Raw genomic sequence first — 13,751 nt, 5'->3', positions numbered from 1 at the left:
GAAGGCAAGATTGCTGCTGCTGATGAGGAAGGCTGGATGCTCGGGGTCCAGCAGTTTCTCGTAGATGGCCCTCCGTTCTCGTCGATGCGTCGCCTCCGCCTCTTCGTTGTCGCTTTGGCTGTCAAGATTCGATCTAGTATTGCTGATTCTGTTGAGAGTTTCCAGACGGTGAGGGCCTCAGTATGTACTTTTGCTGCTCCAGAACGCACAGAAGTATCGTATCTGCCTCTTTTGTTTGTTCCAGCGCCGGAGAACGAAGCCAAAAAAAAAACTTATGCTAGTGAAAGTATGCCGATGGTCCGGTCCAGCACTTCCTCTTGTCCTCTGAGTGCTCGTTTATACATCGCCTCCGTCTCTTCGTAGTTATTCATATGCAGAGGGGGGAAGCCAAAATTGCGGTCAATCCTGAGAGTGTTTGGGCTGTCCGCACCCATCACCCGCTTCGATACGTCTCGCGCCCGTCGATGCATGGCCACCGCCTTTTCGTTCTCGAAAGGAAGCACTGTTGTTGGGGATTGAGCCATGGTTGCTGATGCTGATGAGGGTGACTTGGGTGGTCGAGCCCGACTACCTTCGATCCGATACATAAGTACTGTTAGCAGTCATCACCGTTTCGATTGCCCGATTACGAGTACCTACTCGTAGTCCATTGCGAGCAGCCTGGAATCCCTGAATCAGATCATCATATTGACCAGTCAACTGGGTACGTAGCAGTTTCAGTTGTTTCTTCTAGGTGCGAAGTACTACTCTGCTGTCATTCTAGATTGTCGCCGACGCCACGTAATCGCGATAAGGCCGTACGGAGTACTACTCTCTAGGTCCATGTAGTTATGGATAGTTTACTCGGTTATGGCTACCCGTTTTGCACTACCTGATCAAGCAAAGCAACAGGGTGACAACGAACCAGGAGGCAAATCTTCTAACCACTGTTTCTCACTTTCCCTGACAGCCTTGACATCATAGTCCAGAATGTCCCTGACGGGCAACAGGCCCGTTTGGCTGGCATCGAGAGCATGCACTATTCGCTCATTCTGGTGCCGTGGCTTTGTCTTTTGATTATTTTGCTTCAGCCACACTCCGGGCATTCCTCTGATAACATCATGTCATTTCCGCGTAAAGTCCTCGAACATTTTCGTCTCAGAAGCGGCTCTCGACAACAAGCGAGCTCGCAAGCGTATTCGCCGAGCCAGGGCATCGTGCATGATGACGAACGCATGCTCTCCATTAGCGGAACTTATCCGCGCCTCGCTCGACTCCACGACGGAAGTATTCTCGCCGGATACACGAGACGAGAGGGCAACTTGCGGATCTTAGAAATCTCGAAAAGCCATGATAGCGGCCAAACTTTCGCCAAGATCGGGGAGGTGACGAGGAGCCATGGGGATACTGATAATTTGTTCCTGCTTGAAGTTGCCCCCGGGACGGTGCTGGCAGCGTTCCGGAATCATGATCTAGGACCCGGTGGCTATACGTATTTCCGGATCACAGTGTGTCGATCGCAAGATGGGGGTCGGTCGTGGCATTATCTATCGCAGGCCGCTGAGAAGAGGGCGCCGTTGGGTCTTTGGGAGCCTTTCATGCGTATGGGACAAGAGGGAGAGGTGCAGATGACATTCTCGCAGGAGTTCGCCCACGATGATCAGCGCACGATGATGGTGGTGTCCTACGATCAGGGCACAAGTTGGACCAAGCCGCGCTGTATCGAGGGCGCGAATAATAGGCTCCGAGATGGCATGACGGGCATCGCCGAGACGTTCGACCAAATACTCCGCAAACCCGTGTTGGTCATGGTCTTCGAGACAACGCGATACGGTCCATTCAATATCGAGGCCGTGCTGTCGTACGACGACGGAAAGACTTGGGGTTATCGCCAGGAGGTCTACAATCCACCACGAGGGCATAATGCCGGTGCACCGCAGATCTGCTCGTTCGGGGATGGTTCCATGGCCGTCGCCTTCATGACTGACGACCAGTCCCGGCAAGTCCGCTGGTATCAAAACGCGGCCATCCGAGTCGTCTTCAGCACTGCGCCGGTGAATGGCCAACTTCAATGGAGTAAACCCGCTCAGGTGTCACCGGCATCGAGCTTCTGGCCCGGTATCTTAACTCTGGACCATCGAACGGCGCTGGCAACCTATGACCGTAACGGACCCAAGGCCAAGTCATTGTCCTGGCCAGGTCCGTGAGAACGGAAACACAGTGTACAATATGTGAAAACTATTTCGTACATATAGCTTTTCGTGGGAGATATTTTCCTGGACATAGCTTCATTCTCTTGGTGTGGTTCCCTTCGGCAGACAGTATGTTGATCATCTGTCGTTGAACCTGTACTCTCATCCAGCGCTATCGACTCGAGGATCTCATTCGCATAAACACGGAGGAAGGGTGGTCATATATTGCATGTTGCCACTATGTACCTAGATAGATGACATAAGAGGTACTGTTTGAATATCGTCTATATTACAAAGTAGTGTACAAACCATTTACACCACTTATCTCCCTCCGGATTCACCCTTAAGTGCCTCTGTCGCCAGCCATACAGTAACATCCTGCACGTCGCTGCCTACACGCCAACTCCCCAGAACAACCCCATGGTCCACCAGCACCTGCTGGGCATGCTTCCACCGCTGTCTCCACAATTCTTCACGCTTGCTAGGCAGTGGTGTTTGTGCATCATCCGCGGAACGATAGTTCGTAGTTCGGCTGATACTTGGCATTGGAGATGGACCAGTTTGCCGCGATGGTGGGTGCGGTGATTGTGACAGAGACCGCTCAGGAGGGGTACTTGATCGTATGTCGAGCGACGCGGCGGCCGACACCCCCGATCGACGCGGCAAAGGCACGGGTGGTGCCTGCTTCTTCTTCACTTCTGGAGACCCCACATCGTCCGCACTAGCGGCTGGAAGCGAGTGGGATGTTCGAGCCAGCGAATGACTCTGAGCGGACGGTGAGGATTTTCGCGGTGGATCGGATTGGGCAGGCCGTAGGGGCAATGCTGGACGGTCACTTTGGACCGGCTTCAATGGAGACGAAGACAGATGCTGTGGCTTCGAGCGCAACGGAGGAGCTGGTTTCCGCTGAATCGTCTTCTGTGATCCACTTTGCCCGTCACTGATGGCGGCTACGGTTCGTAGAGTCAGAGGTTTCGTCGGGATCGCGGGTGGTTTCCTGCCAGCGGTATCTGGATCTTGTTCCACTCGAGTTTTCTGCGCTGAAAGTGACGGTTCCAGATCGTCGGTGACCTGAGGATGGGACTCCATACGACGCGGGGGGAGTTTTGGACGACTCCCGGTCGCATCTGCTTCGCACGCGAAGGCCCGTGAAGAAGCATATCTATCCTCATGATCGATAGAAGAAAATGAAGATTCTGAATTGTCTTTCTGCTCGGAAGTTGTGATGTCGCGAATGAAGATCCCCAACACCCTCCTCGGGTGAGCTAAAGCCAGTTCAGTGTACACTTCCAAATCCGCCTCACCACTGTCCCCAACTAGAATGAACTTGCGATATGGGAAGTCTTGCATGATTTGATCTAGAGCGCCGCGTTTCCTCTCCGCCGTCGGTTCGAAAATTCCTTGGAGCATCCCCGAATATCGCTTCAGGTGAAAAGAACCTGGGGGGAGACCAGCCAACTTGAAGTATTCTTTCAGCAGCGGATAAAGCTGCCATGGTGCATTGGAGACGTAATGCATTTGCACTCCCATGGAAGCAAGCTTATTGTACCATTCTTTAACACCGAGGACGATAAGCTCGTTAAGCTCGCGCGCGAAGGTATTTCGGAATATTCCCTTCGCTCCACCCCCGATTGCGGAGTGCTTGATGGTGTCGTCAATGTCGCTGATCAAGCTGACACCAGTTGGCTCTGTGACATGAATGTTTTCAGTCACAGACAACGATTCGGACGCCAAGACCCGGACTTGAGTTGGGACAAATGGTAAAGACGCTCTCATAGTGAAGTGACCGAATTCGTCGGTTACTGTTGTCCGGGATTGGCTCTGATCGTCATTGAAGAAGAACATGGTGATCGGGACTCCAACCAACGGAGATGCCATGAAAGGTTTTAGGCGTTGCATTAGCCACGAGTTAGCTAGCGAGACCTCGTCAGAACGGAGCGATGAATTGGACGCTGGGCGTGTTAGCGTGTCAGAAACATGATTTATGCTTTCGCTTGCAAAGTTTGCCTTCCAAGCATAGTCGGCATCCTGACGGCCCTTTTCGACGATCGATCGTGCTTCTCTCGCCACATCTCCAGTCTCCCGTCGGTTGAGTTGACTTGCGGCTTCACCTGGAGCTTGTATCCCACAGAGTTTTCTGGCCAATGCCACCAACAACCGTTGCTTGCGGTTCAAGGGTCCACGCTGTGGCATATACACCCAACCTCGCACATCGACGTCGACAATTGCATTGCTGTCCTCGAAACCATCAGATACTCGTTTCCATTCTGAGTCTTCGGAGAACTGCGCGTAGTGGATGCGTTCGTCGAAGCTGGCCAGGCCTTTAAAACGGATAGAGGGAGATTGTTGCCTGTGCTGGGGTCGTCGTCGGGTATAACTAGGAAACAGTACCATTTCCTCGTCTCCCGACCTGGCCCATCCCACATCCGGGACGGCACCAAACGCGTCATCTCCCGTGTCGTTGTATGCCTCTTCTCGTCGTAGTGACCACTGCGCTGTGTACGCCTGTCGCAGTTCGTTGGCAGCCTTGATATAACCCAGCACTTTTCGTCGTCGCGATCCCCATTCCCTACCCTGTCCGTCGCCCCGGCCCTCTGGACCGGGGTCATTCAATCGTTCCATCATGTTCCGAACCGCATCCTTGGAAATCTTCTGACTGAGTCGCGGCGAGTGACGCCGCCTTGAAAACGCCGAGTGGTCGCAAGTCGATAACCTGCTTGACGTGGAAAGTGGCTGTAATGATTTCTACTATGTTATTGCAAAAGCGAGCTTGACGGATGTGCTTGCTCGACGTCGTAAATAGGATAGCGTCACTTGTCGGGCGGAACAAAAACACATCAGATGCGATGACGATCGTGTGGTACTGTACGGAGTACTGCAAGGGCCAAGGGGAATGTTGAGACTGCGAGAACGAACTCAGATCAGGTCCCTAATGGTGTTGGTGCTTAGGTCCTCTCGATGTCTCCAAGTGGATCAGACGGTCAGAACACGGACGTCGTCACGCTTGTGGACAATGAGCGATCGGTTTCAAAGCTATGATTGTCTCTCTTGCGAAGAATGCACAGATGAGCTGGAATGATGATGAAATGCGGAAGCTCACGGAGCACCTCCGAGTGACCAATCTTAATCAATGAGCTGTGGCTGATAATACACAATTGGTACCTACTGTACCTAGGTCGTACCGAACGGGGCAGACAACTACATTGTACCTCTACCATACATGCCCATCATAAGGCGCAAAACGAGAGGGTTGAAAAAAATGACTGCTCATTCAGAATCGATACAGATGGCCCTGGTGGCTTGAAGAACATGTACCTGTCTTTCCAGGTGACAATACAAGTACCAACTGGCATAACGAGTAGATAATTACTAACAGGTTATAGGTTACACCTTTCGTGGACTTGGTGTAACCAGAAGTGACTACCTTGTAACCCATTTTCTATCCAAGACAGTACGACTACTCTATGATTTACTAGTACCTACTTGTCAGCCGTTTCCTTCATCGCATTGGGAACAATGCCGGCACTTGAATCAAGCGCGGGACGAGAGCGAATACTACAGTACGGTGAAAAGTATTCAATCCTTCATACTGAGCGATAGGAGCCTCAGAGCGAACCAATATTTGATGACGCATTCGACAAGTACTAGTACCTACTACTTACATAGAGATCTCTATGAACGTTTGACATATTACAGTACAGGTGATTTCAAACTCGGTCTGTGTAGCTTGTTACCCTCCGTACCATTCGCTGACTGCGACGCCGTACAGGCGGTGCTGGAGGATCAGACAAGTCCTGAGGATCATCAGTTGCCGGTGTCTTGCGCTTTCTGGTAGAAGTCCTCTTGGGTTTTTCTGCTGAAGTCGGGATGGATTGTACATCTTGTTTCGCATCATCTGTGGTGTCCAGATCGATGGCGGTTGCCTCAGGATTTTTCTTGGCTTTCCGCGAGACAGTTCGCTTGAGAGGCCGCAGCCAGTCTTCCTTACCCGGCGGCCAGTATACTCGGCCATGGGGACCGCCCATGGAAACTTCCTCCTCAGGTATGAGAGGTGGCGGCGGAGATAGCTGTTGCAGATCTATGAAATTTCCCGCCTTCTTGGTTTGCTTTGGCGGCTTCCAAACTGGATTCTCGTCTTCTCGCACATGAGGAATCATCTCATTGACGCGTTCGTGACCTGGCAGCTTGAATATCTTCATGAGCTCAAAAACCGCTTGTTCTTTATCCTTTGCCTCAATCATCAAGTCCATGGTTGGGTCGCACGGTGGAAGTGTTGACACCCGAGGGCTGTGCTTTCTTCGTTGACGGGGTGTGATTGCATCAGGCATAGGCTCTGAATAGTGCATCTTCTGCGTTATTCCTTTTCGCGTCCATGTTGCCTTGATGCGGTCGAACAGCTGCATGATGTCCAAAGTTCCCTCGCGAACTTTGTCGGAATCAAACACGATATTATGGTGGTGAAAATCCAGAACCAGCGGAATGTTTAATTCTTCACAGATTGGAAGCAGGTCGTGGACCGACCAACTGACATCATCGTTCTCCAAAACGAGACGGTTCTTTATATCCTGGGACAGATTCTTATAGTTCTCCCGCCAACGATCCAAAGTTGCCTTCTTGTCGCCAAATACGCCGCCCATGTGTAGAACCATGACCGCATCGCGGTCCTGCTGTGGAGGCAACCTCAATAGTTGTAGCAGCTCGGAATGGTACTCAAGATCGCGGATAGAGCTCTCGGTGACTTGTTTTCGGGGAGATCCCAGCTGCGTGAACTACCATTCTCGTTGAGCTATTAAAGGGATTCAACACTCCAATGGCGGCCCGTACCTGTCCAGGATGCATCGTGAGCCGATGGCCCAATTCCGCCGCAACTCGACCTGCGTCAGCCAACACCTCGGATGCGAATGGCGCCAGCCTGTAGCCATATGTGGGATGGCTAGCAAACGGAAACATTTCGGAACTAAGACGCATGAATTTGATTCCATAGCGATCATTCCACCGTAACATCTTGACGATGTTGCGGGCATTAGCAAGTCCGAGACTCTCTACAAAAGCCTGTCCTCGTCGTACATCTGGTGGCTGGCTCTGATCTGGGCGATTCTTGGTGGCATGAAATGGTTGGGAAGGATCAGATAATGGGTGGCGATGCTCCAGAATTGACGCAATTCGGCATGTGCGAGAGCTGAAAACAGGCGGATTGGCAGTGCGCAGGTAGGTGCACAAGCACGCCTTGACCACATTAGACTTGCAAGGTTACGTGATGGCAATCACCTACATAGCCCAAGCGACCGCGCCATGGTAGAGGAAGGTAGTCGCTGTTGACGCGAAGCGGCCGTGACAATGCGGCCTTTACCTCCTCCACCTCAGCCGGGATATCTTCATCCGACTCGGGATCCAATGATGCTGCCTTCTTCCCTCCTGGCGACGGAGTTGTCTCCAATATTCGAGACAGATCGGTCCGACAAGCAGGCGACCGCCGTTGGGACGGACTGGAATGCAGGGTCCGTCGCGCTCTGGCTGTCGTGGCCCTTGTTGATCGACCCATCATGTTTTGTAAATCGAAACTCTTCACCCAATGAAGCAGGGTGTGAAAAAAAATGATAGGTACTATGTTGATCCGAGTATATTCCCAAGGTGCAGGGTTTGATGCCACATTACTTAGGGAGATGGTGGAATGATGTACAAAGTCTGGCTCAGCCTGGTCCGCTGGTTTGCCACAGTTGCTGAACGGGGGCGGAAAAGTCAAGGGCAAGAATGCAACCCACTTCGGTGTAGTCCCGTTGCAACTTCACGATAGGTAGTAGATGTTGCAGAACTGAGTACTTCGTGCTGAGTACAGTCGTAGAAAGTTTATTGTAGCCTGGACTGGTTTCAAGTTGGAAACAGCATGTTGGCAGCGAGGAACTCGGTCCTCCATTCAGCATTTCTCAACTGATTAAAGCAGCACGTCATTGGGACAGCGAGAGTGACTACTAAACACAAAGGGTGCAAGGCTTGATCTTCAGAGATGTCGAACTTCGAAGACAACACATCAGGCGCAGATCATCTCCAACCACAGTTCTGCACAATACATTGTAGGCTATGACGGTCGACCTGACAACATGAAATAGTTGCCTACCTCGATCTTCGGCGTTGACTAAAGCCATCAAGGCCCCAACTCTGACTGTCCGCAACTCGAACGCGCACAGAAGTCCGTCCGTCACCTGGTACTATTCAATGATAATGTGATGGTACCAATAATCGAGGCATCTTGTCCTGTACTCAGTGCTTGGTAGGTACTGTGTCCAGTGTCCACGTTGACAACTGCCCAGAGATGCCTACTATCCAAACAGGTAGGCCTGATTCGTAGCTAAGCTTGCCGAATTCCACTCCAGTAAGATAACTAAATGGCAACGCGTCACTCCGGCCAGGGCAGCACCTGTTGTAACCATTCAGGTTCAAGTTTTCCTAATCCTATCTATGAACTTGAGACGAAACTGCGAACAAACCAACCAGTCTTTCTTGCACGCTTCCTTCGGGAACTTGTGCTTTGATCGACAGTAACTACTCGTACTCTACTAGGTATGTGGTAGGTACCTAGCAGGCTTCTCCGTACTTGAGTTATCGGAATTCAGGTTGTCACAGAACCACGACATGAGTACTCGTACTTCGGTCAAGCTGGAAGTTGCGCAACTTTCGCTGATTAACCAATCCAATCAGGATATGCAGATCGTCATTCTTGTGGGCCTTTCGGCTTTGAAATTCAGCAGGTGTTGGCACTTGGCCCGAGCTTCAAAGTCTGGGATCCGGACTTGACCTCCCAGTTACTGTACGAGTACTCCGTACCTACATAACAAATTAGGTTACGGTGGACCTGAGGTGCGTTCAAGGCTTCAAGTATGTAACTTAACTAGTCATAGTTAGTCAGAACAGTTCAGGACCAAGCTGACTTACGGAGTCTTGGATAGTTGGTTATGATTTGAAGGTGAAGTACCATGTTCGGCTTCTCTAAACAACGTCAGTTGCAAGTTTCATCGATGCCAGGAGGTTGGGAATATTGGGATCGTCGCTTGCTCTCAAAAGTATCGAGCAATGGCTCCATGCCATTCCTTCGGATCTGTCGCTTTCGAGGTACCTGGGTGTACATGTCACACAGATAGTTCATAAAGTTTAACCTACTTACAAGTACGAGTCTCCTGGATAGAGGTACTGTAGTTTTTAAATGTCCAACAATTAACCTAATCAGGAGAAACATCCATGATTCTTCAGGGCGGCGGGACGTCAGAAATCTTGCCAAGACTGTTCCAAGCAGGCACGTGATGCGCCTCTCTGTCGGCTCCGGCTCATGGCGCCCCCAACGCGCGGCTCTTGGCTCTGCAGCCCAGAGCGAGTAAACCAGCCAATCTCCTTGACAATGTTGGTTGGCTCTGAATCCTCTGATGCAGTTCCGATTGATTATGTATTTGGATTTGCGCGAATCGCGATTCTCACGGCGCGAACCTTGTTCCTGTTTCCGCTGTGGCCAAACTACCCACTGACAGGGGTCAACTGGTTTCCTTGACGAGGCGGGTCCAACAAACATTCCACTCAAGATCAGAAATTCCCGACAGACCTTATGCAGGTGTTGTCAGACCAACAAATTCGCTGGAATTCTCCGAACAGGGACGAGAATGATTGACTCTTTTGCTGTCACAGACTGTTGTTTGTTACCCCACAAATGTTTGATCTATGCGCCATCCGGAATGATCGCTGGTGACCCTAGCGGCTGGTGCTCTTCCAACTAGGGCTATTCTAGAGGCATGGCTGGTGGTTTTGGCCCCATTCCACACCAAAAGTACACGTTCCTCGGTCTGCCATTCCAGTGGAGGAATGAAGAAGATGAGGGGAATGGACTCCATTCTTCACGAGACAGTATCGTCAATCATGGTTGTTTGTGAATCGGAGATGATGAGTTAGTTGCATAGCCTGTTGGTAGGAAGTGAATTAAGTATGTAATAGCATTGCTCCCAGAAGCGCTTCGCAGCCTGACCATCATCGCTTCTGCTCCAGAATATTGTCGCCCATTTCCGCCGCTTGGGACTCTATTCGTGGAGTGAACGGTAAGCCTGACAATTCGGGGTATTCACTCCATGCCTTGAAAAACTTTTCTCATATATATCTTGTTGCTGACAAGCGCAGGGATTCTTCTCCTTCCCATCTGTTCGGCTGCTTGAGACCACTGGCTGGCAAGCGTTGAACCGATTGATTGCCCTGGACGGCAATTCCTTCCTGACAACTCTCAGCGACATCCGAAAACAAGAGACCTACAACCCAGAGGAAGATGAAGAGCTCCTGGATCTTTGTGGCCTTGTTGGCCTCGACGGTCTCTGGACACATACAAATGGCTGAGCCCCTTCCTATTCGAAGCCCCCTCGACCGAAATAACGGGCCGGAGGACAAGGATTATTCGTACACAAATCCACTTTCTCAAAAAGGAGATGACTTCCCATGCAAAGGCTATGCCGATGATCCGGTCAGGCCAGTTAAGGAGTACGTGGCTGGGCAGCAATACATCATGAAAACTGCCGGAACTGCCGTTCACGAAGGGGGATCGTGTCAGTTGTCCTTGTCTTACGACAAGAAGAAGTTCACTGTGATCAAATCCATTGAAGGCGGTTGTCCTCTGGCCGGCAGTTACACCTTCACAATTCCACCGGATGCCCCATCTGGCGAAGCGCTGTTTGCATGGACTTGGTTCAACAAGATCGGAAACCGAGAAATGTACATGAATTGCGCCTGGGTGACCATCAAGGGCGGATCGCAAAAGCGCAGTCATCCTCGCCATATTGTTCGTCGGCAAGAATCTTTCTCGTCTCGCCCACCGATATTCATTGCCAATGTCAACGGTCCCGGGAATTGCAGTACCATTGAGGGAGAAGAGGTTAAGTTCCCGTTGCCGGGACCTGACGTCGAGGGCTCTGTTTCGGGCAAGGGTTACGAGTGCACTGGTTCGGCTGACTTTCTCGGCGACGGCACTTCTTCTGGCGGTGACGACGATTTCTCCAGCAGTGGCGGATCGAGCACCACTTCACTCCTCCATGGTGACTGGTCCATAAATCAGGCCAACGAAACACCCTCTAGCACCAGTTCGTCCACCTCTACTACCACTACTAGCAGCAGCAGCAGCAGCGAGTTGGCATCGCCGGATCCTACGTCAACAGAATCTTCCTCAACTTCAGCGCCCTCGCCATTTTTCGCGCCATTGTCTGTCACTTCTCATCACGCCGGGCCGACGGTCGGGGACCCGGGTTTCGCTGCTGCCGTTCCCTCCAATACCCCTCCCGCTTCCCAGGGTTCCGGCGAGGCATGCAGCGAAGAAGGTGCCATTGTTTGCGGCTCAGATGGGCAGACTTTCTCGATCTGTGTATATGGCTCCCTCACCTTTATGGGCCAGGTTGCAGCTGGAACGGTTTGCCGAGATGGTAAAATCGATTACTCTAGCGCGCCCTAATGATTTGCGACGGCAAAATTCGCCAGAATTAATGTACCATCTCACTTCCGAAGCCAGTCCTTTCCACTCTTGTGATGATACCAATGATTCTCTCGCCGTTATTGATTTCTGGGGCTGGTCCCTTTCGCCAACAACCATGACGACCAAGCACATGTTTGAGGGGAAAAACGGGTTCACGAGCCGATTATGATTCCCATGGATTGATGGATTGAATGGTTTGTTTTCTGCGATGTATTTTAGATAACTAGTCAACCAAATTAAAAGTTCGCGATGTCTGTACACCACACCTTGTCTGCGTCTACAAGAAGATACTACTATAGTCGGTCATAAATGGGAAGAGAATGGACAAGAACCGATCATCGTTCTTTTCCACATATGTTGTCAAGAAGACCTTGGGGCATGAAGTACCATCGCATCTGAAATAGTGTATCCAGAGACACCATGGGCACTGACTGCAAACCGATCCATTCATTGATGAGTGTGCTTCGTCTTGTTCAGTTCATCCAATGCCATTCGTTCTGAGATGACTCAGTCTCAACTGAACTCATTAGACCCAATGTTGTATTTCTTATCCGATCACACCTTTGGTGCCGCATCTGTTTGTTCTCCGGCAAAGTGTGAAAGCGACTACGATAATTTGCTTTATGATTATTACTCAAAGGCAAGGCAGTTCGGAAGACAGGTCTCTTAGACTTCGAATCCTGCCGAAGCTCAGTAGTCTGGCAAAATCGGGTATGTCGACAGTTGTACAGAGACTTGAAGGACAATTAGAGGTGAAAACTACATAATCGTACTTGAAGAACCTGTTGTTTCAAATGATTGTGTAGCAACAACTCCACGATCCAATGAGTAATCAGGAACAAACAAAGAAAGGCTTCATGAACTCCCCGACATCCGGTCAGATGGACAAATAAGTTAGGATTCCATTGAAAGCTCCTCCTGCAGGTACCCGTACCGAATCCGTTTCATATTTGAATGCCGGCCCCGGGAGGGAGGTCGTCGGATTTCCTTTGCTGAAATTTCCGTAAGAGTGTTATTAGGTCGATCGAGCAACGTCGAATTAGAGGATATAGCGTGCAAGGGTGTGGAGTATTTGCATGTCGGAGACGAAGTCCAATCCGATCTTGCATGTAAGCGCGCGAGTATACATGGAGTCAAGCAAGTTGGCAACGGCATGGATACAGAAGATCGTCCACTGAGGAGCGCTCAGCACGCGCTTACTAGAGGAAAAACAAACTTCGCGACGGTCAGACAACTACTATCTGCTGCATGCAGACTGAACACCTTCGAGCTAAAAGATGAGCATTCATATCCCGCGGCACGCCTACGGCCAATTCTTCCTGAACACCGTATAGAACGATGATTATATGCCCGCAGTGATCACGGATCTGTCGGCGTTTTTTCTTCATTTGATTTACTCCAATCCAGCTGTTCAGGAGCTCTTGCTCGGTCAGATGTCTTATTTGCGGCTCCGACTCCGTATTTTCCTTTGTGTCGGTTCCAGTGGGAGATATCGACTGGCCTCCGAGGTTGCTTCTCATTGTCTAGTAGTACTTATTTGCCCGTACTTCCGGTTCTCAATGCGTTGGCGCCCTTTCTTCGCCTTGTGACCCGAAGGAACGAACACATCACGTTGTTGTCTGCGCTCTTTTTCTTTCTTGCGTTCGAAAAGCTTTGCAGGAAACAACTCGACCAGGGAACGAATCATTATGTAACTAACCACGACAATGAACACTCAAAGGTAGTAATGCATAGGTGGTGTCGTGAGGTACTTGTACTACAGTACTTTTGCGCAACGTCTTCGCAATGTAGTTGGGAACGTCAGAGAACTTTCGACAGGACTGAAGCTGCACCAGGAGCTGCCATGATAAATAAATGTGCCGTGCTGTTGAATGAAGAGAAACTTGAAACTGTGGAACAGCAGTAGCAAGGTCGGAGAGCTCAAGCTCGACGTTGAATTGTTTACGAACGTCCAAGTCAGACATTGGTACGAAGTCAGTAGGCTACTCGGACGGAGTACATACGAGTACTAGTACGGAGTACCTACTCCAAACAGTATCCGTATGTAACGAGTTTGAATTACTTACCAGTACTGTACGGAGTACGCAGTCGGT

General features: G+C 50.6%; 5 protein-coding genes across 5 annotated transcripts; 2 read left to right on the top strand and 3 right to left on the bottom strand.

Annotated features, from left to right (window-relative positions):
* Positions 1-1,100: 1,100 nt before the first annotated feature.
* VTN31DRAFT_6324 (uncharacterized protein) lies at positions 1,101-2,186 on the top strand (the record flags this gene model as incomplete). Its single annotated transcript, XM_069406922.1, has 1 exon — positions 1,101-2,186. One exon carries the CDS (start codon positions 1,101-1,103, stop codon positions 2,184-2,186), a length of 1,086 nt encoding a protein of 361 aa, XP_069258499.1.
* A 306-nt stretch (positions 2,187-2,492) lies between these two features.
* On the bottom strand, positions 2,493-4,796 carry VTN31DRAFT_6323 (uncharacterized protein; the record flags this gene model as incomplete). The annotated part of the gene is made up of 1 exon (XM_069406921.1): positions 2,493-4,796. One exon carries the CDS (start codon positions 4,794-4,796, stop codon positions 2,493-2,495), a length of 2,304 nt encoding a protein of 767 aa, XP_069258498.1.
* A 1,082-nt stretch (positions 4,797-5,878) lies between these two features.
* On the bottom strand, positions 5,879-7,713 carry VTN31DRAFT_6322 (uncharacterized protein; the record flags this gene model as incomplete). Its single annotated transcript, XM_069406920.1, has 3 exons — positions 5,879-6,940; positions 6,996-7,397; positions 7,444-7,713. The coding sequence occupies 3 exons, from the start codon at positions 7,711-7,713 to the stop codon at positions 5,879-5,881; spliced, it is 1,734 nt and encodes a 577-aa protein (XP_069258497.1).
* A 1,452-nt stretch (positions 7,714-9,165) lies between these two features.
* VTN31DRAFT_6321 (uncharacterized protein) lies at positions 9,166-9,729 on the bottom strand (the record flags this gene model as incomplete). Its single annotated transcript, XM_069406919.1, has 1 exon — positions 9,166-9,729. One exon carries the CDS (start codon positions 9,727-9,729, stop codon positions 9,166-9,168), a length of 564 nt encoding a protein of 187 aa, XP_069258496.1.
* A 798-nt stretch (positions 9,730-10,527) lies between these two features.
* Positions 10,528-11,637, top strand: VTN31DRAFT_6320 (uncharacterized protein; the record flags this gene model as incomplete). The annotated part of the gene is made up of 1 exon (XM_069406918.1): positions 10,528-11,637. One exon carries the CDS (start codon positions 10,528-10,530, stop codon positions 11,635-11,637), a length of 1,110 nt encoding a protein of 369 aa, XP_069258495.1.
* Positions 11,638-13,751: the final 2,114 nt, after the last annotated feature.

This window comes from Thermomyces dupontii, assembly GCF_041956625.1.
Source record: "Thermomyces dupontii strain NRRL 2155 unplaced genomic scaffold VTN31scaffold_7, whole genome shotgun sequence".
NCBI classification, from domain to species: Eukaryota; Fungi; Ascomycota; class Eurotiomycetes; order Eurotiales; family Trichocomaceae; genus Thermomyces; species Thermomyces dupontii.
This window is presented reverse-complemented; position numbering and strand designations above follow the sequence as displayed.